At 53.6% G+C, this 19,729-nt stretch overlaps 1 protein-coding gene across 8 annotated transcripts in view; it reads left to right on the top strand.

Annotated features, from left to right (window-relative positions):
• The window catches only part of RAP1GAP2 (RAP1 GTPase activating protein 2), a 194,402-nt gene that overhangs the window by 118,870 nt on the left and 55,803 nt on the right, over positions 1–19,729 (top strand). For 5 of the 8 annotated variants that reach the window (XR_004904796.1, XM_028520082.2, XM_036033276.1 and 2 more), the window contains 4 exons: positions 13,484–13,519; positions 17,523–17,567; positions 18,314–18,346; positions 18,692–18,904. Coding sequence is in view for 7 of the 8 variants with exons in the window: in XM_028520082.2 (XP_028375883.1) it covers positions 13,484–13,519; positions 17,523–17,567; positions 18,314–18,346; positions 18,692–18,904 (327 nt within the window). In the remaining variant the exon portion in view is untranslated. Of the gene's footprint in view, positions 1–2,525; positions 2,657–13,483; positions 13,520–17,522; positions 17,568–18,313; positions 18,347–18,691; positions 18,905–19,729 lie in introns of those variants that run through there. The other 3 variants (XM_036033278.1, XM_036033277.1, XM_036033275.1) reach the window with 3 other exon arrangements.

The following is a 19,729-nucleotide window of genomic DNA, read 5'->3' as shown; positions in this document are numbered from 1 at the left end:
TACTCCCATGATGGCTCCTCCTTATCGGGTTGTAATTATTTAGTTCCCTGATTGTCTTAGTCACTAGATGCCAGTCAGTTCTTTTGCTCAGTTATTCATTCAGAGAGTACTTACGGAGATCCTGTGCGCCAGGAGCTGAGGTGGCAGATAAGTGGGTGAAAAGACAAATGAGAAAGGACGATGTAAAGAGACACATGATTTGATAGGGCATGTACTGGAGGCTATGGGAGTGCCACCTGGGAGGAGGGGTGGAGGGCAGGAAGGCTTCCCAGAGGAGGTGATCTCCAAGCTAAGGCCTACAAGAGTCAACCAAATAAAGGGGAGTGGGTAGCAGGAGAGGGCCTGAGACTGGTCTTCATTGGGTCCCCAATCCCAAGCCAGTGCCTGGCCCAGAGCGGGTCAGAAAGTTAGTTTCCTGTCTCTTTCCCTCCTCACTGCCTCTGAGTGCATCCTGCACAGAGGCAGGCGCTTGGACCACAAGGCTTCCTGAGCCCTGGGGCGCTGTGGCCAAGCGGGTTGCAGAAGTCCTCTGGATGTGGCATGTCCCGGGGAGCAGTCTGCGGGAGTAGGCATGGCAGGGAGTGGAGGGGGCTCTGCCAAGTGACTCACTGGCTCGGAGCAGGCATGCAGGTGAGCCAGAGCAGATGTGGGAGGGGTCAGGGAGGGTGCTGAGGACACAGGAGCCTTATCCTGAGAGAAGGGCTCATTCAGGACATGCCATCCCCTTGACCAACCACCTACCCTTGACCGTGTCCCTTCTCCCAATGTGGGCTTTCCTCTCGGAATGTGAAGGGTTGGCAGGGATACTGCCAGGCTTCTCAGCAGCCATCCTAGCTCACGGCCCCTCCAAGTGCGTGAGATGGCCCAGCTCACATCCTAGAGCTCTGCCTCTTCCTTCCTCAACTCCTCTGACCTCCAGGGACACTTTGAGCCCCCAAGGGTGGGCCCATGCCAAGGCCTTCTCTGACTCAGTTGAGGTGTGCCCCCTGCCGTGGATGGGGACATTTCCCGGACTCTGTTTCCCCGAGGATGCCGTTGGGGTTTCAGGAACTTGAGCAGGAGCAGGACGGGGCTGTGTGGAGAGGGAAGTGGGCTGTGTGGGTGGCAGGCTGGGCCAGAGGAGGAACAGCAGAGGCAAGGTGGGCTTCCTGGGTGGCCCGGCACTTTTGGGGGCTAGGGTGGGAAGGGCCAGCGCGGAGCCAGGGCTGGGAGGGGGCAGTAACAGTCACCATGGTTGCCATTGACTGAGGGTATTTGTGTCTCGCCCTCCACTGGACACACCGTATAACCACACCCTGCTCTTCCGCTACCTTGCAACATTGGTCAGGTCTCCCATTTTTCAGGGGTGAAAACTAAGGCTCAGAGGCTGTGTCGCCAGCCTGCACAGCTGGTTACTGCGGGTTACAGCTGGGAAGCAGCAGAGCCATCAGTTAAAACCGTGTTTGCTGCGTGTGAAGCTGGGGCTGTTTCTGCCACACCACGCTGCCTTTTTTTTTTGAGAGAGAGATTTAAAAATTCATTTGTTTTTCCTTCCGAGTCCGGCATATTGCTCTTGTACCAAGGCTGGAACAGGACTGAGAGCGTGTGATGTGTTCATTAGTGGTGGAAAGAGCTCCTGAGACCCAGGTCCGAGCCCGGGGCCGGGCCCCTCACTCTCCACACTCCACTCCATGGGTCTCCAGCGCCTGCGGCCCCCAGCCAGAGGTGCCCGCCCTGTGAGCTTCCCCAGGCCGTTCACTTTGTTGGTTTTTAATGTTTCTTGTGGGATGGCCACAGGGCAAGAGGACTGCTCTCTTTTGTAAAGCACGTTAAACAAAATTAAACCAAAGTAATACACGCAGTGATTAAAAAATAAACCCAGGCTGTCTGTGAAAGCAACAGCTCACTGTAGCTCTGCCCCCGGCCCCCCTCCCCACGCTTCACCTGCGAAGGAGCCACTTCGTACTCGTGGCTGTTTCTCTGAACCTTTGAGTGGGATGTTAGGGTCTGTAAGGTTCACGTGAATGCCTTTAAAGATGCAGGCCCTGGCTTTCTTTCTTTCAGTGATTTGTTTTCACTTTCCTTACACATAGGGTGTCCCCGTTCACAGATGGGAAACGGAGGCCCTCGAGCAGGCGGGGCCTGCCGTGAGCCCCACAGTGCACAGGACACTGGGTCTTCTCCAGGTCTTGCCCTGTCACTGCTGTCCTGCGGCCCAGGCCTGCCTCCATCCACATCACAGGCCAGTGGTGTTGGGAACTCATTCAAGAGAAGGACGAAGGGCAGGAATGATTTCTGCACCCTGGCTTTCCTCTGCTCCCAAAGGTGTCTCCTCTCACCACCTGCTGGCACGGTGCCTCTTCCCATGGAGGAACCTTTTGCCTCATAACATACAATGTGTGGTGACTCCACCAGCCCTGGGCTCCCCAGAAAAACAGCACTGGCCGAGGAGGGGTCAAAGGTCAGGGCTTGTCAATGTGGCATAACAGCTCCGGGCGGACACCCAAATCCTACAGTTCCTTGTTTGATCTGAAGGAAGTTGTTCAACGTCAGCAGCGGCAGCAGCTGGGGTGGCAGCAGCCACACCTACAGCGGTGCTCAGGCAGGCGGCAGGGCCCCCCGGCTCCCCGGGGACAGGCGCTGGTGGAAGATGATGGATTTCTTAAAGAACTTTTTGGTGAGTGTCTTGGGCTGTGGAGGAGTACCTGTCTGAGGGTGAGGGGTGCATGGGGGTGAAGCCAGAGCCCCTCCTGTGCCCCTGGCAGGGAGGCCCTGGTGGCTTTTGGCCTGCCATGGGGCATGGAAGCTGCCCGTCACTCGGGGAAGGAGGAGCAGACAGCAGGTACAGGGAGCCTGCGTGTGGAGGGGCCGAGGGAGGCCATGGCACAGAGTCTGGGACCAGGGCCTTTCCTCCCTGGCCTGGAGGCCTGAGTTGGGGGTCCTGGCATGGGACTGGGCCAGGTTCACCTCTGTGCTCCTCTGACAAGGCTTCCTGGTACTGTGCCAGGGCCTGAGAGGACCCGACGCCAGGTGCAGGCTGTGCCACAGGTGGGGGTGCCAGGGCGAGACCGGAAGGGACTCTGTGGCTGGGCTTCCTGCCGCCTGGCTGCAGGCACTTGGAGCTGGTCAGGCCGCCCTGTGGCACTGGCCCCTCTCCCCTTTGTGCCAGGGATGCGTCGTGCCTGGGATGGCCCTGGCAGGGGACCCTGTGTCCTGTCTCGGAGCCTCTGAGCTGTGTGGTTAGTGTGACACTTGGAGGTGGCATGTGTGGCATTCCTGGCTGGCCTGGAGCATCAATGTACCTTTTTGCTGAGCAAGGTTGTGCCAGGAGGCTCTATGGTCCCTTGTTTCAGCTCCTCCAGCCCCTTCGTGTCCCTCCCAGGGACCATGGGGCCCAGGCTGCCTGGGCTCGTCCCCATTCATGGACCCACCTGCTGCAGCCGGCGGTAGGCTGTGTCCTTCCCTTTCTTCCCCGCTGTGGCCATGTTGTCCCCTGTTCTCTAGGGGAGATGGGAATGGCTGGCGAGGGGTGAGTGTGGCATGATGTGGCACTTGTTTGCAGGGTGGGCCAAGGAGTCCCCCAGTCTCAGGCTGTGTCACCACTGGCTCAAGGCCAGGGGAGAGCCTGGTGTCCCTGTTACCAAACAGAAGTGGCCTGAGCCCTCTGGACCTTGGCAGGGGTGTGGAGTGGCATGCTGGGGGATTTTAAACTGGGGACCAATGTCACTTGATTTATCTTTCGTAAAGACCACATGGCTGTTGTGTGGGTAGATTAGGGAGGTGCTAGTGTGGAGGCCAGGACCCAGAGCTGGGGCTGCCCCATGGTCCCCATGAGGGACAGTGGGAGATGGTGGGGGCAGGGGAGCTGCTGAGAAGGGCTCAGCCTTAGGACGGATGTAGACTTGCAGGTGGGTTGGACGTGGGGAATCAGGGATGAAGATATCAGTGACGACCCCTGGGGTTTTGTCCTGAGTGTCAGGGTAGGGGGAGGATGGGGAGACGGGCTGGGGTGGAGGAAGGTGTTTGAGAGAAAAAGTTAGGGACCATTCTCTTGGGTGTCATTAAATCTGAGATGCCTATCAGAGATGCATGTGAGGTGTGGAGCTGGCACGCTCAGACTTGGACTTGAATCTGGCTTCTGCCTTTACTGTGTTCACTTTGGGCAAGTTGCTCTCTACTGCCCCTCCCTGGGCTCTTGGGGGGCTTGGGTATGGGGAGGCATTTGTGAAGTGCCCGATTCAGTGCCCAGAGCCTGGCACACCATGGCATCCAACAGAGGATACCTTGGGGCTTCTTCCTGAAGCTTTGCCTCTGTCATTCCATTTTCTAGCTCAGGAACATTCAATGGCTCCCTGTTGAAAAGAGTTGAGCTTGGAACTTGTGTCTTTTGGGCTGATTTGGCTCAGATGTATTTCATTGGGTCCACATAGAGATCTCTATAAAAACTTGTATTAGTTATTGATGTGTGAGAACTGGGAGAGTTCACACTCAAATTTGGATTTCTGGCTTATCCGGAGAAGCTGGAAACTGTGTTTCTGCTTGCAGCCTGGCCTCAGAGAAGCAGCGGCTGCCCTTTGGAAGGGGCGTGTGCTCTTCCGTTTACTGTTGTTTCGCCTCCCACTCTTTTCTGTTGTGGTGGTGAAATTTACAGAACATAAAATTAGTCACTTTAAAGTGAGCAATTCAGGGCCATCTAGTGCATCTACAATTTGCACAGCCATCACCTCTATCTAGTTCAAAAATATTTTTATTCCCTTTCAGTAAAGCCCCATTAAGCAGTTGCTCTTCATTCTCCTCCTTCCAGCTGCTGGCAACCAGTAATCTGCCTTCCCTGTCTGTGGATTTACCCATTCAGGATATTTTATAGAAATGGAATCATGCTATACAGGGTTGGGGAGAGTGCTGTATTTTGCTGGGCATAATGCAAACTTTTTTTTTGCCCAAATTTTTGAAGGAAAAATAAGAATGCTCATTATACATTGGTGGTACTAATTCTGTATCTGTATAAATGTTTTTAATTCTTTTTTATGCTTATGCATTAAAAGTGTAACTCTAGAAAGCAATAAGAAGAGCAGTATACAAAATAACACCCTGGAATATGATACTTGGTCTAGTTTATAAGTATAAATAAATAAAAAATTGAATTAAAAACTTAAATGAAAGATTTTTTTTCTTGAAAGTTCGGACCAAAAACATGGGTACTCATTATACATGGCAAAATATGGGAGGTTTATAGTTGTGAGTATGCAAAGCACAGAGTTCATTCCTGTATTATTATGTATTAATTATTGTATTATTTTCTGTATGAATAACTGTAAATCTACTTTTGCCCCACCCTGTTTATAACCTTTTGGTATCTTTCACTTCAGCATGATTTTTAAAAAGATTTTATTTATTTTTAGACAGAGGAAGGGAGGGAGAAAGAGAGGAAGAGAAACATCAATGTGTGGTTGCCTCTCAGCATCCCCTACTGGGGACCTGACCCATAACCCAGGCATGTGCCCTGACTGGGAATCAAATCCGTGACCCTTTGATTTGCAGGCTGGTGCTCATCCACCGAGCCACACCAGCAGGGCCAGCATGATGTCTTTGAGGCCCATTCACATTTAGCACGCATCAGGACTCCATCCTTTTTTAATGACTGAACGACATTCCATTTTGTGGCTGTGCCACAGTTTATCCATTCACCTGTTGATAGACTTCCGCTGTGTTTCCATCTTCTGGCCACTGTGCACAGTGCTGCTTCTCAGTGTACACGTGGACAGCATTTTTGTGCAGGTGTTTGTCAGAGCACCAGTGTTTGGTTCTTTTGGGGTATTTACCTGGGAGTGGAATGTGGCAACTCTGTGTTAAACGCACTGAGGAACCGAGTCGTTTCCCCGGCAGCTGCAGCGTTTTATGCTCCCACCAGCAGCGCACGGGGTTCCAGTTTTTCCGCATTCACAGCAACACCTGTTGTAGCACAAACGTTTTAATTTTTGATGAAGCCCAGTTTAGTTATTATTTTTGTTTCCTATGCTGTCATATTTAGGAATCCATTGCCAAATCTAAAGTCGTGAAGTTTTACCCCTATGTTGTCTTCTAAGAGTTTTATACTTTTAGCTCTTAGTGTTAGGTTATTGATTCATTTTAAGGGACTTTCTGCATATGGTGAGAAGTGTAGGGACCAGCTTCATTCTTCTGCATGCAGATACCCAGTTTTTCCAGCACCTTTTGTAGTTAGGAGGTTTTTGATAATTGTAGTAATATTTTTACTTGTTATTCCTTCATTCTTTTATGTTACATGCCTGGTACCTGTAGTAATTTGCATTTTAAAATCCTGTCTTAGAGACTGAAACGTAAGTCTGCCTAATTTTTAAGATGTCTCCTAGAAACCCAGTCATCCTTCCGTTCTTCTTCATGCTGCTCCATCTCTGCTCTGGCCTGATCGGTCCCTTCCACACACACCACCTGCACACTAAACACAATTAATTCCGTAGGTCAGTGGTCCTCAAAGTGTGGCCCCTGGACCAGGAGTATCAGCGCCACCAGAACCTGTGTTTTAACAAGCCCTGCAGGTGGTCCTGTTGCATTACCATTGCCACAGGTAACAGAGAGCCTTGCAGGCTCCTGGCCCAACTTGATGTCACTGGAGCAGAGCCTCTGGCTGCAGAGGAGCTGTGCTCAGTGTGAGCTGGTGGGAGGGGAGACCGAGGGAGGGGAAGAGGAGCATGAAGGTAGGATGGGAGACAAGGGGAGAGAGTCTTGGTTGGAACAGGCCTGTGTCTGAACACAGCTCATTGTTGGCGCACCCGCTGGGGATAGGGTTGGCTGCCCAGGCTGAGGGGGACAGTCTATTCCCAGGGGACAGACACTGCGTACCAGCAGGGACACAGGCACTCAGCCCTGGCTCCCAGGCCTGGGGCTCAGCCTCCACTGCCTGCTTCATCCCTGTCTTGCTGGGCAGAGTATTTTTAGTCATTCATTAAGCAAATGTTTCTTGAGCATCTACTATATACCACATGGTTCTAGGCCCAGGGATGCAGCAGTGAGCAAAATAAAGAGCTCTGCCCTTGAGGACCTTGTGTTCTGGTGAATAGCTCCAATCTCTTCCAAGAGCCTGGGCATCCGGACCGGTGGCCAGCTGCCCCTTCCTGGAGCTGTCCCGAGGATGCAGCTCCGCATCAGCCCTGGAGCCGGGGAGTGTGCTGTGTGCCGGGTTAGGCAGCCACGGGACAGAGCGGATGTGGCTCCCAATGGGGAATGTGTTGTGTGTCTCACTTCCCCAACTTTCCAAAACTCTCTTGACAAAACTCTCCAGCAGTCCTTTTTTTCACAATGCCATCCTTCTCTGAGGGGATGAGAAACTTGCTCTGACCCCCGTTTGTCCCCCGCGCTCCCAACTGTGCTGTGCTGCCCACACCCCCATCCTGTTCTCCTGGGGCTGTGTGGGGTGGGAAGCACCTTGTCCTCCCCCCTGGTCAGTTTTAGTGTTTCTCGTTGCCGCTGACATGCCTCTGCCCCTCCCTCGCGTGTGTCCTGGATTCAGGGGGGCAGGGACAGAAGGCCCTCGCTGCTGTGTGTGGGTGTGTCCTGTGTTGGGTGCTGTGCCAGGCTCTGCAGACCAGCTCACGGTATCGCGTCGGCACCGTTAGCCCTGCTCCAGGCGCGGTCGCTCAGACAGCATCGTCCTGTGCTGTGAGCGGTGGGTGTGTGGCACCCCTGGGCAGGGGGCGTCACACATAAACATACCCCCCCCTCCAGGAGGGGAGGGGAGGAGCCCAGAGCTAGGGCAGGTTCCCCGGCAGGAACCCCGTGGACAGTGGGTGGGTAGCAGTTGGGTGTCACTTCAATTAGGGTCAGAGAGGAGGAGAGGGGAGTGAGGAGTGAGCTGGTGGGAGCCTCCTGGGCTGGGTGCAGCAGGAGGAAGGAACAGGTGGCCGGTCTGCAGGGCATGTCCATGGGGAGAGCTGCTGTGGACCAGAGGAAGGCAGGCCCGCAGCTCCTGCCACGGGAAGGGCACAGGGAGGTGAGAGGGGTGGCGGTGGCCTGCTCTACTGTAATGTGGCATTGCTGCCACTTCTTCACTGTCTGGGCAGGGGGCCAGCGCCAACGAGAGCAAGGAGGGGCATTGGGAGGAGTTCTTAAGATGAGCCTTGCAGTTTCTGCTCACTTCTGCTCCCTTGGACCTCCTTCAGCATTCTCCCCCCGCCAAGGACTCGCTTTGCCCTTCCCGGGGAAGACTGGGCGGTTTCTGTGTTGGGAGGTGGGGAGGGTAGGGGTTGAATCCAAACCGAACCCTGGGCCCCAGCCTGCAGTTTCCCTGGCTGAGTGCTCTAGCGCTCTGTGTGACTGTTTCACAGCCTGCTTGACTGGCTGTTGGAGCAACGCCCGTGGAGCAATGCTGGTCGTGGTGCTGGTTTGTGTGGCAACAGCTGCTGCTAATAATAAATTAGACAGCTGAGTGGAGGCCGCTATTGATGAGGAGGCCGGATTACCTTTCTCTGTGGCAATCCAGTACCTGGCTTCTTCATGGAGGGGGATCCCCTTCCTAAGGGTGCCCCAGGCAGGGCTTCATGGCGTCCTAAAGGGCCTGTGGGACAAACACCAGTGAGTCAGTGAGCATTTACCGAGCGCCTGCTGTGTGCCCTTGGCCGTGGGCAGCAATTTCAGAGGGTGTGGACCAGGGTGGGTCCGAGCGGCTGGAGCTGCTCTTCCAGGCTGCCCTGAGTCACCCTGCTGCTAGGTGGAGAAGGAGACTTGCTCTTTGCCAAGACTAGAACTGTCCCCTTGGAAAGTTCAGCCAGTCACCGGGGAGCGGAGCCAGCCCCGCTGAGGCCCGGCTGCCACTGGCTGGGGCTGCTCCTGGCCGCTGTCTCCGCAGGACTCGGCCATGCAGCGTGTCCGTCACTTAGGGCCAGGCTGCATCGAGGCTCTTTCCCTTTGATCTCGCCCCTGTGCCAGCCCCGAGGCCCTGGAGCGGCTTCCTTCGGGACATGTGATTGGCTGCCTCCCCTGTGCGCCCTGACAGGGGGTCGAACCTGAAACCTTTCTGGTACGTGGGACGACGCTCTAACCAACCGAGCCACCTGGCCAGGGCTGAGTTGTAAGAATTTTTTATATATTCTAGATACAAGTCCCTTATGAGATATATGGTTTGCAAATATTTTCTCCTGTTCTGTGGGTTGTCTTTTCTCTTTCTTAATAGTGGTTATTGAAATACAAATGTTAATAATTTTGGCCAAGCCTAATTTATTTACTTTGTCTATCGCTTGTTTTGGGTATCATATCTAAGAGTCCATGGCCAAATGCAAGGTCACAAAGATTTACTCCTATGTTTTCTTCTAAGAGGTTTTATAATTTTACCTCTTAACGTATTCACTTTTTGTATGTGATGTATGTGACTGTCCAATTTTCACAGCACAATTTATTGAAAAGACCCCTTTGAACAGTCTTGTCACCCTTGTTGAAAATTGATTGTCATACATATATGGATTTATTTCTGGACTCTCACTACTATTCCATTGATCTGTATGTCTGTTCTTATGTTAGTATCACACTACCTTGATTAATTTTGCCTTGTAGTAAGCTTCGAAATTGGGAAGTGTGAGCACTCCACGTTTGTTCTTCCTGTTCAAGAATGGTTGGGTATTCTGGGCCCCGGGAGTTTCCGTATCAATGTTAGGACGAGCCTTTCACTTTCCGGGAAGGGCCTGACTGGGGCCGTGCCCGGGGCTGTGCTGACTCTGTAGGTCTGTTGGGGAACGCACCACCTTAACCTGCTGACTCTCTAATTGTGGTCGTGGCGTTCATTCCATTTATGTAGAACCTGGTTAATTAATTTCTGTCATCCACGTTCTGTGCTTTGCAGAGTACGAGTTTTACACTTCTTTTGTTAAATTTACACCCATGTGTTTATTCTCTTTGATGCTATTGTAATTGTAATTGGATTGTTCACTAACGGTGTGTAAGAATGCAGTTGATTATTGCATCACACAACCTTGCCCAACTCATTGATACTGATCCTAAATGTTTGTTTTAGTGAATTCCTTAGGATTTTTCTATATACGAGACCATGTCATTTGTAAATAGAAATAGTTTTGTAACCAAAAGCAGGTCCCGACTGCCTGTTGCTATGAAAGCTGATACTTGGGAGGCAGGTGTTGATGCAAAGTGGTTTATTTTCAGGTGCTGACCACCTGGAAGATGCAGGAGTCATGCCTCAAAGCCCATCTTCTGGGAGGGTGGGGGACTCACGTCTCAAAACCCATCTCCTCCTCTCAGTGGAGGCAGAGGCTTTTATAAGGAGGAAGAGGGGAACAGCACAAAGATGAAGGGAGGGGGTTGAAAAGTTCTCTATGTGTGCACTAGCCCAGTCCATTCCGATAAGGCAGGCGATGATGGCCTGCTGTGCGTCATCCTGGCTTAGTCATCCCGGCTTCACGTCACCCTGGCTTCACGTCATTGTGGCTCTACGTCACCCTGACTGCACGGTTGAAGGTCAGCAAAGCTCCCAGGGCTGGTATGCCTGAAGGTCGGAGTCTGTATCTTTTGAAGTTAGTTCCTAGGATTCCTACACAAACATGCTGATTATCTATAAGGTACATATTAGTCAGAGTCTGCATGGACAGAAACAATGTCAAAAGAGAGGTGGGTGGGTTATAGTTCCCTGTTACGATTTTCCACTGTTATAGTTTCACCTTTTCCTTTCCAATTTGGGATGCTTTTCATATAGTTTTCTTGCCTGACTGCTCTGCTCAGAACATCAAGTGCAATGTTAAATAAAAGTGGGGTGAGTGGATATCCTTGTCTGGTTCCTTACTTTATGGACATAGTATTCAGTCTTTCATTATTAAGTAAGGTGTTAGCTGTGCAGTTTTTTGTAGGTGTACTTTATCACATTGTGGAACTTCCCTTCTATTCCTAGTTTGTTGAGTGTTCTTTTTTTTAATCAAAGAAGGGTTTTGGATTTTGTCAAATGCTTTCTCTGTGTCTGTTGAAATGATAATGTGATTTTTATTTTTATTCTATTCTGTGGTATATTACATTCATTGACTTTTGTTTGTTAAACCAACCTTGCATTACTGGGATAAATCCCAGCTGGTCATGATGTATAATTGTTTTTTATATGTTGCTGGATTCCATTTGCTAGTATTTTGTTGAGAAGTTTTGCATCTATATTCACAAGCTATCTAGATCTGTAGGTTTCTTTTCTTGTGATGGATTTGGTGTCCAAGTAAACTGGCGTCATAGAATAAGTTGGGAGGCATTTTCTCTTCTACTTTGGGGAAAGTTTGTGAGGAATTAGTATTAACTCTTTAAATGGTAGAATTCACAACTGAAACCATCGATCGGGACTGGGCTTCTCTTTGTGGGTCACTTTTTAAAAAAATAATTCTAAGATTCCTTTTTTATATTTACTTTTTAAATTTATTTTTAAAGATTTATTTATTTATTTTTAGAGAGGGAAGGAAGGGAGAAAGAGATAGAGAGAGAAACATCAATGTGTGGTTGCTGGGAGCTGTGGCCTGCAACCCAGACATGTCCCTGACTGGGAATTGAACCTGCGACACTTTGGTTTGCAACCCGAGCTCAATCCACTGAGCTACGCCAGCCAGGTGTGGGTCACTTTGTTGATTACTAACTCAATCTCTCTCTTTTTTTATTGTACATCTTTTTAGATTTTCTATTTCTCCCTGAGTCTGGTAGTTTTGTGTATTGCTGAGAACTGTCTAATTCATTTAAGTTACCTAATTTATTGATACATAGTTGGTCATGGTATTTGTATTTTATTCTAACCAGTTTCCTGCATATTGACATTTAAATTGTTTCTATTTTTTGCTGTTACAGACAATGCTGCAGAGAACATGTCATTGTATCTATCTTTGCGTACATGTGTAACTGTGTTTATAGCATAGATTCCCAGAAGTGGAATTGCTGGGGCAGAGGTCTGTGTATTTAAAATGTTGATGTTTCTGCCCCTTATCCTCTTTCCACTCATCCTTCTGTCCTTACTGATTTATGTAGGCTCTTTATGCCTAGTAAGCTTGGTCACTTGGAGACTGGAGTTGGTAGGAATGGTCAGAGCTTGTGGGAAGGACATGTTTGGGAGCTGGGTGTTCTGTGGCTGCTTCTGGTCAAGGACGCTTCATGTGGCTGCCCCTCGCTTGTCAGTCCTGTACACGTGGGGGTTCCGACCCTGGGACCTGACCTGATGGTGGGTCAGCATCAGCCTGGGAGAGGTCACGTGGAGCGGCAGCAGGGCTGGGTCTCGCCTTAAGGGTCCCTACCACGGAGGTTCTCTTCTGAGAATTCTGAGGGCAGTGGGGGCTCTAGGGAGCTCTGCCATTGGTGTCCACAGAGGAAGGCATTTGGATGCTCTCCCTCTGCGTGAGGAAGTGACAAGGACATACTTGGTCCTCCTTATCACTGCTTTCTCTTCTTTCCTGTTTTTCTGGGGACTGTGTGTTCTGGGCACACACTCACTCACAGCTCACCAGGGCCCAGCTGTGATGGGCAGTGAAGGCGTGGCTGCCACCCAGAGCGGGAAGCAGGGAAACTCCGGAGGGAGCCATGGAGCTTTTAGCCCCTCACCCCTTCATTCCACTGCCTTTCCCCCTTTTTGTCTTCCCTGGAGTTTATAAAGGTGGCACCAAAGTAGGTTAAAGATTTGGATTTATGTAGTTTTAGATTTTTTAAAGTAACCTGTCCAGGCCCTGGGAGGCTGCTGGTCAATGGCTTCAGACTTGGCCTCAGGGACGCAGCACCCGACAGGGGCAGGCAGACGGCGTGTGCGGGGCTCCAGCCCCCGCCGCCGCCCTGGCCAGAGTGGCGCTGCTTTCATTTTGTCCATCTCTCTGTCCATCCTCCCCAGGGACATGCTTCCGTTGACTTTAGAGGAAGGGGGAGGGGGAGAGAGAAACAACAGTGCTGTGAGGGAGAAGTAGGGACTGGCTGCCTCCTGCGTGCGTCCGGCGTCCGGACCATCCCGACCAGGGGCCGGACCTGCAGCCCTTCCTCGAGCAGAATGAGGCGCCAGCCAACCGAGCCCCGCCCGCCGCCAGGGCTCACTGTTCCTGCAGGTTAGAGATCCGAGTGAGATTTCGTAGGAGGAGATGGAGGGCTCTGTTGGCCAAGCACCTGGGGTGGGCTTCTTGGCCCCCCTGTTGGGTTGAAAACATCCCAAACACCAGCCTGCTGGAGGCCGACTGCCAGGACTGACAGGCGTTTTGGGGAGCTTGAATTTTCAGAGGCCCCACAGGGTCCTCCCTCCTGCCCCCGAGGAGCGCTGCTCGGCGTGGGGTCCTTCGCCAGCCCCGTGTGTCTTAGTTTTCCTTTTGCCGTGTGGGGTGTTCTGGCCCTCCAGCTCTGTGAGGGTGAAATCAGTGACCTCTCTCTTGGTCCCAGTACGTTTTGTCTCTGGGGAAACCCGGGTTAAGTAAGCTTGCAGACCGTTGGGGAGGTGGCCTTCCCAGCAGACCTCCGGGTTGACGCCCCATTTCTCTCGTCCTTTTGTGTCTTTCAGTCGGCGGAGTTCTTCGAGATGCTGGAGAAAATGCAGGTGAGCATCCCCAAAGTGGGGGAGCCGAACCCTGGGGTGGGGAGGGCACCCCCCAGCTGAACCCACGGGCAGAACACGGGGACGTTGGAGGGAGGGGCAGAGGAGAGAGGACTCGCAGTGCCCATTCCGTGCTGAGTGGCACCGAGGGGCCTGGGGTGGCTCCTGCCCGAAGAACGGGGAGAAGAGAAACAGCAGAACCACCAGCAGAGCAGACAGATGCTGTGAGCCCCACGGATGTGGGGAGGGTTTGAGGGACATTCCTGGAATGGGTCGGGAAGAAAGCCTGGAAAAAAGCCCCTCCTTGGGAGACTCATTTTGTGTCTGGGAGGCAGACCTGAGTTCAGATCCTGCATCTAACACCAGCTTGCCAAATTCCTTGCCTTCTCCCAGCCTCTCACCCCTGCATTTTGTCTGCTCACAACACTAGCCTCCCCTCACTCTGACACCAAACGAGTGGCTGTTTCCCCCCACCCCACAGAACAGTTCCGCAGTACCAGCTGGGTGTCCTACCATTCCCCTCAGGTCTGGGGACACCTTCTACCTGGAGTTAGTGTCCGGTCCCACAGGGTGAAGGCTCTGCCCACAGGCTGCCCCCCCCCCCACTTCAGGTGCCAGTCGCACGTCCAGGTTGTCACCTGTGCTTCTAACCCTCTGGCTATAGATTGGAGGTTCCCACGACCCCCCTTCTCTGGTTCAGTTAATTTGCTAGAGTGGCTCAGAAAACTCAGGGAAGCAGTTTTCTTACTAGATTACTGGTTTGTTATAAAAGGATATAACTCGGGAACAGACAGCTGGGAGAGATGCGGAGGGCAGGGGTGTGGGGAGGGCTCAGAGCTTCGCCGTCCTCTGAGTGCACCACTCTCCCCAAGTCTCCACGTGCCCACCAACCAGAAGCTCTCGGAGCCCCATCCTTTTAGGCTTTATGGAGGCTTCCTCACTTAGGCACGACTGACTGACTGACTTCTCTCCCCTCCTGGAGGTTGGGGGTGGGTGGGACTGGGAGTTCCAGCCCTTCAGTTGTGGTTGGTTCCCCTGAACCTGCTCCCATCCTTAGGAAGGTCCCCAAAGTCACCTCATTAACACAAACTCGTGAATAACACTCCTTTCACCTTTAGGGCGCAGGGGCTGTTGCGGGAAGGAAGGACAAAAGGCCAAACATTGTAACAGAAGTGCTGCCGAATGCGCTCCTACCGCTCAGGGAATTCCCAGGGCTTCAGGGGGTCTGTGCCAGGAGTGGGATGAAGACCAGGATATGTATTTCTTTGAAAAATCCCAGGATCTAGCTTCTATAAACAAACAAGAATAACAGTACCCACTTGTTGCTGGGACGAAGTGAGATGATAATATGTGTAAATACTTGGCAGGCATTGCTTAGAAATCAGTGTTCAGTGTGGATTTGGAGGCCTTTGTAATTCCTCATCACCAAGGGGTCAGGGTTCACAGGTAAGACCTGGCGATGCCCTAGGGGGTAGGGGGAGAGGACCAGAAGGTTTCACTGATACAGGTAGAAGAGTGGGAAGAACATACCTGTAATAGCACATGTACTTTAAACACTTGTCTGGGGTCAGAGATTGACAGGTGTTATCTCGTTTCTTCTTGACAAGGCTCCCAGGAAGTAGGTACATTGTTGTTGTTGTTGTTCTCATCATCGTCCCCATTTCACAGGTGAGGAAACTGAGGCACAGAGCTATTAAATACTCAAGGGCTCATGACAGTGAGTAGCCTCAGAGCCAGAAAGGCTTAGTCATTATATCATGCCTTTTGCCTGAAGTTGGCGTTCCAGGCTCAAGGAAGGAAGATGCTTTCTACAGGAGTGGCCTGGAAGCTCTAGGAAGTGAGGCAGGTAGGGAGGCCACTGCCGTCCTGAGATGCAGGTGGAGCTCCTGGGGGCTGCCACTGTGAGCGAGGTCCTCGCTGGAGAGGCAGTTCTCTCTAAAGTTGCAGAAGGGGAGGGACTGTTTGAGGGGAAAATATTAGTGGTTGTGTCACTATCGTGAGCAAGTCACTAAGATCCTCCCCTGTGCCCAGCAGAGTATGGACTACAGACTAACTTCACATGTATCTATAGGTGCTCAGGGACCTTACAGCCAGGTTGCGGAGACGGGCATGGCATGCGCCTTGACAGTGAGCGGCCAGAAACTGGGGTTAAGGAAGTGCTCGTCCCCGGACCAGAGCTGGTACTGTGCGGAGCTGAAGCTGAGGCGCAGGCCTCCTGACCCCAGCCCTAGACTCTAGGAATTTGAAGAAGGGCGCAGTCTTTGTGAAGCAACAGAGGCCAAGGTTACCTTCCCTTCTGGGTTCTGACCCTGACACTCTCTAGCTGAGTGTCCTTGGTGAAGTCGTTCTGCCTCTCTGAGCCTCAGTTTCTTCATGGGTGGGGGGAGGAGAGATGATGACAATGCCTGTTGCAAAGGGTGCCAGACAATTAGGGGAGAGGGCCCAGTGTCTGGCGGTGTCCCTGGCATGGGGGAGGGGTGGGGACCGGAGGCCGTTTGTTTTCCTGCCCAGAGGCTGTTCCCAGGCTGGAATGACTAATGCAGGACAAACAAAACAAACTTCTGACATCACCCCCTTCCCCATCCGCCCAGTTTGCCTGCCTGGACAGAGTCTGCTGGCCCACCCAGGTGGCTTTCTCCCTGTGGGGTCGGGAGCACCTGTCCAGTGGGATCCAGTGGGAGGGGCCCTCCCATGCCCACCTGACCAGCGCTGCGGGGTGACTCAGTCCAGAGAAGTCCGGAGAAGCCGAGGTCTAGGTCCGCCCAGGGAGCAGGAGCCCTGCTCCTCGTGCTGCAGGATTTGGTCATGCACTTGGGGGACAGGTGGCCTGGCTTCAGAGCCAGGCTCTGCCATTCACTAGCTGTGTGACATTAGGCGAGCAAATTCCTCCCTGGGCCTCCGTTTTCTCATTCGTGGAGAGGTGCTGAGGGCTTCAAAGGAGACGACAGAGGGGTGTGCCGTGGCAGGTTCAAGGCCCCTGTGTTATATGATTAGGCAGCGGCTGCTCCTGGACCCCCTCTTCCCCAGAGGGGACCTGTTTCTCCCAGTTGTCCCACCATCTCATACCCTTGTGGGATTTATAAATTAACACACAATTGTGGAACACCGTGTCCTCTCCACCCACAAAACCCAGTTAAGTCAGAGCCTGACCTTGGGACTGCAGGCGGAGGCCCTGCTCCCCAGCACCGAGTCCTCCCGATGCCTGCGGGAGCCCGTTTGGTCCAGGCTCCGTGTGGAGTACGGCCCTCGCAGCCACACCTCCGGCAGGTGGGAGGAGGGGTGTTGGAGCCCTCGTTTCACAATGAAGCTGTGAAGGCCACGAAAGGCTCGACGATGCTCTCTAGAGTCACTAATAGCAGGACAGTGGCGGAATGAGGCCCAGGCCCAGGCCACCAGCCTGCCGCCCGTGGCACCTCCCACTGGGGGTGGGGCTGGAGCTGGTGTGGCCTGAGGTCTGGAGTGCTGGCTCTGACCCCCACAGATGTGGTTCCCATTCTGCCCCTTGCCTCACCCTCTGAGAGTCTGGGGGAGCTATTTCGGCACCACGATGAGAACACTGCCGACCTGGTGACAGTAGTAAGTCACAGTTTTTGCTATATACCAGTCACTCTTCCAGGGGCTTACGTAACATGTCATCCACATCGAACCTTCACCACTATAGCAGGTGCTGTTATTGTTCCCATTTTACAGATGGGAACACTGAGCCACAGAGGGGTTTTGTGACTTGCCCAGGGTCATATGGTCCCAAGTGACAGTGTTGGGATTTGAACCCTGGTGGTTTGGCTGAGTCCATGCTCTCACCCCGCTGCCCTGCTGCCTCACCTGGGCCGCTGTGAGGCCTGAGAGTGACAAGGTGTGTGATGTGTAAGGGCCCAGCGCCTGTAGCCCTTGCTGTTATTGTTACTAACCCCCAGCTAAGGCACGTGCTTCTAAGGAACTCTGTCTGTTTGGCCTCTGTTCTGTGGCCCTTGCTTTTCTATGGATCCTCTTTTCCTTGTTTCTGCAGGGGATCAAGCTCGAAGAGCAGAAGCCAGGACCCCCGAAGAACAAGGTGGGCTGGGTGGGTGAGGTGGCAGCCAGGTGGGCCCGGTGAGGGGGCCTTTTGAGAGGAAGGTGGGGGAATGGCCAGCATGCTGGGGTCCCTGTCTTACACCATCTAACTCCCATTTTCACCAAGAGCCCCTTAAGTGGCTGCAGCTTTGTTGACTAGGGCGCTGTGCACAGCTTCAGAGGAGGCCAGGGTGGAGGCCTGGGGGAGGCCGAAGGGCTGGCTCCTCCACTCCGCTCCTGTGAGCGAACCACACATGGCATTTAGGGCGCAGGCTCCTCCTCCAGGCCCCAGCAACATCAGCTCTCAGCTTCAGGTTCCATGTCTGAGGCCCAGGGGCACAGTGAGTCACTTGGAGGTCAGCCCCCTCACCTGGAGCGGGTGCTGGGTGGGGCCAGGGCCAGCTCCGTGTGGGAGCCTCCTAGGGGGAGAAGCTAGGAAGGTCAGCAAGGGGTGAAGTCAGCACCTCTGTGTACTGCATCTTCCTTCCTCTGTGTACCGCATCTTCCGTCGGCTGCTTCGCACTCAGGTCTGCCAGTTTGGGGACGAACTCACCAGAAACCCAGGCCCGGAGCTGCCTCTGGGCCATTCATCCGTCTGGTGTTCTTCCTGCTGCTGCTCCCAAAGCCCTAGCGCAGCCTGCCAGACCCCAGCACACCTGCTCCCCGGACCTGGGGCGCGGATGGGAACAGTGGTCACACTTGCTGGGCACTGCGGGACTAACGGCGGCATGTCTGTTTGTCTTGTAGGATGACTATATCCCGTACCCCAGCATCGATGAGGTAGGAGCCCCCTGATCCTGTCTCTGGGGCAGGGTTGGGGGAGCTGATGGTGGTGATGGGGTCCCTGCCTCGCCCCATGGGGGAGAGAGCCTGGGGACTGGGAGCTGAGGCCTGAGGCCTTGCCGCTGGGCGACATCAGCTTTTCCCCGGGTGCACATTGGGAGTGCTGAGGTTGGAGCTGTTGTGGGGCTCATAGGAGGGTTTCACAGGATTGCCTTGGGCCTCATTTGTGGGGGTTCCCTCCATGGAGAGGTTCAGAGGTGGGGGCACCCCGCCCTGGGGCCCCTCCTCTGCTGCTGCAGACTGAGAGCAGGCTGCAGTGGCAGACTCTCCCTTTGCCTCCAGATTGTGGGGAAGGGAGGCCCATACCCCCTGGTTGTCCTGCCCCAGTTCGGGGGCTACTGGATCGAGGACCCGGAGAACGTGGGCACGCCGACCTCCCTGGGCAGCAGCGTGTGCGAGGAGGAGGACGAGGATGGCCTCAGCCCCAGCACCTTCGGCTACAAGCTGGAGTGCAAGAGCGAAGCCAGGGCCTACCGCAGGCACTTCCTGGGGCAGGTGAGGCCGCGGGGCCCCCGGTGAGAAGGACCGCCAGAGGGGGTCTGTGTGGGGAGCCCAGTGTCCCTCTCCAGTGTCACCTGCCCCTCTCTGTTCCCTTTCCGTGCTGCCGGTCTCTGTCCACCCTGGGGAGGCCTGACTGGCCCTGCTCCCAGGTGTGCAGAAGTCTGGAAGGCACAGTGTGATGGGCCCTTGAGGGGACCGCCCCCAGCAAATGTCCTCCGAGGAGATGGAATGGGTGGTGTTTGGGGGGTGAAGGAGGGTGGAAGGAAAAAATATGTTCTCACACCTCAAAGTGTCCGTTTCCATGTAAACAGTACAAATCTCTCGTGCCCGCATTCAGGCGGGTCCCCTGGTGCTTGTACTGGATGATGTGCTGTGAGCCTCCAATTGCTTAGCAGCGACAGTTACATTTCTTCATATACATTCTGCCCTTCAGACCTTCCAGGTTCCAGAAGTCCCGAGGGCAGGTTCTGGAAGTCTCCATCCTAAGTCAGCTTTGCTGGGTCTCACAGGAAGGAGATGGAGTGGGGCCTGCCCTGTCCCCCCCAAGTCCCCCCACTGCCCCCTGCCTTGTTAAAATGCAGACTCCAGGGCCCCAGCCTGATACAGCAGGTCTGGGTGGGCCCCCTGAGTCAGGGGGAGACCCACTGTCCAGAGATCTCCCTGCTCCACGTGGTAGAGGCGCCCAGACTCCTCCTCATTTTATTCTCATGGAGAGTCTGAACTGGTGGGCTGCTCCCTGGGAGCGTGGAAGTGGACTCAGTGCGTTGTGTGAAGAACTTGAGCTTCAGTCAAGACGGGTGTGGGTTTGAATCCTGGATC

The sequence above is a fragment of the Phyllostomus discolor genome, chromosome 8, assembly GCF_004126475.2.
Source record: "Phyllostomus discolor isolate MPI-MPIP mPhyDis1 chromosome 8, mPhyDis1.pri.v3, whole genome shotgun sequence".
Lineage (NCBI taxonomy): Eukaryota > Metazoa > Chordata > Mammalia > Chiroptera > Phyllostomidae > Phyllostomus > Phyllostomus discolor.
The sequence above is the reverse complement of the archived record's forward strand: the minus strand, read 5'-3'. Positions and strand labels throughout refer to the sequence as shown.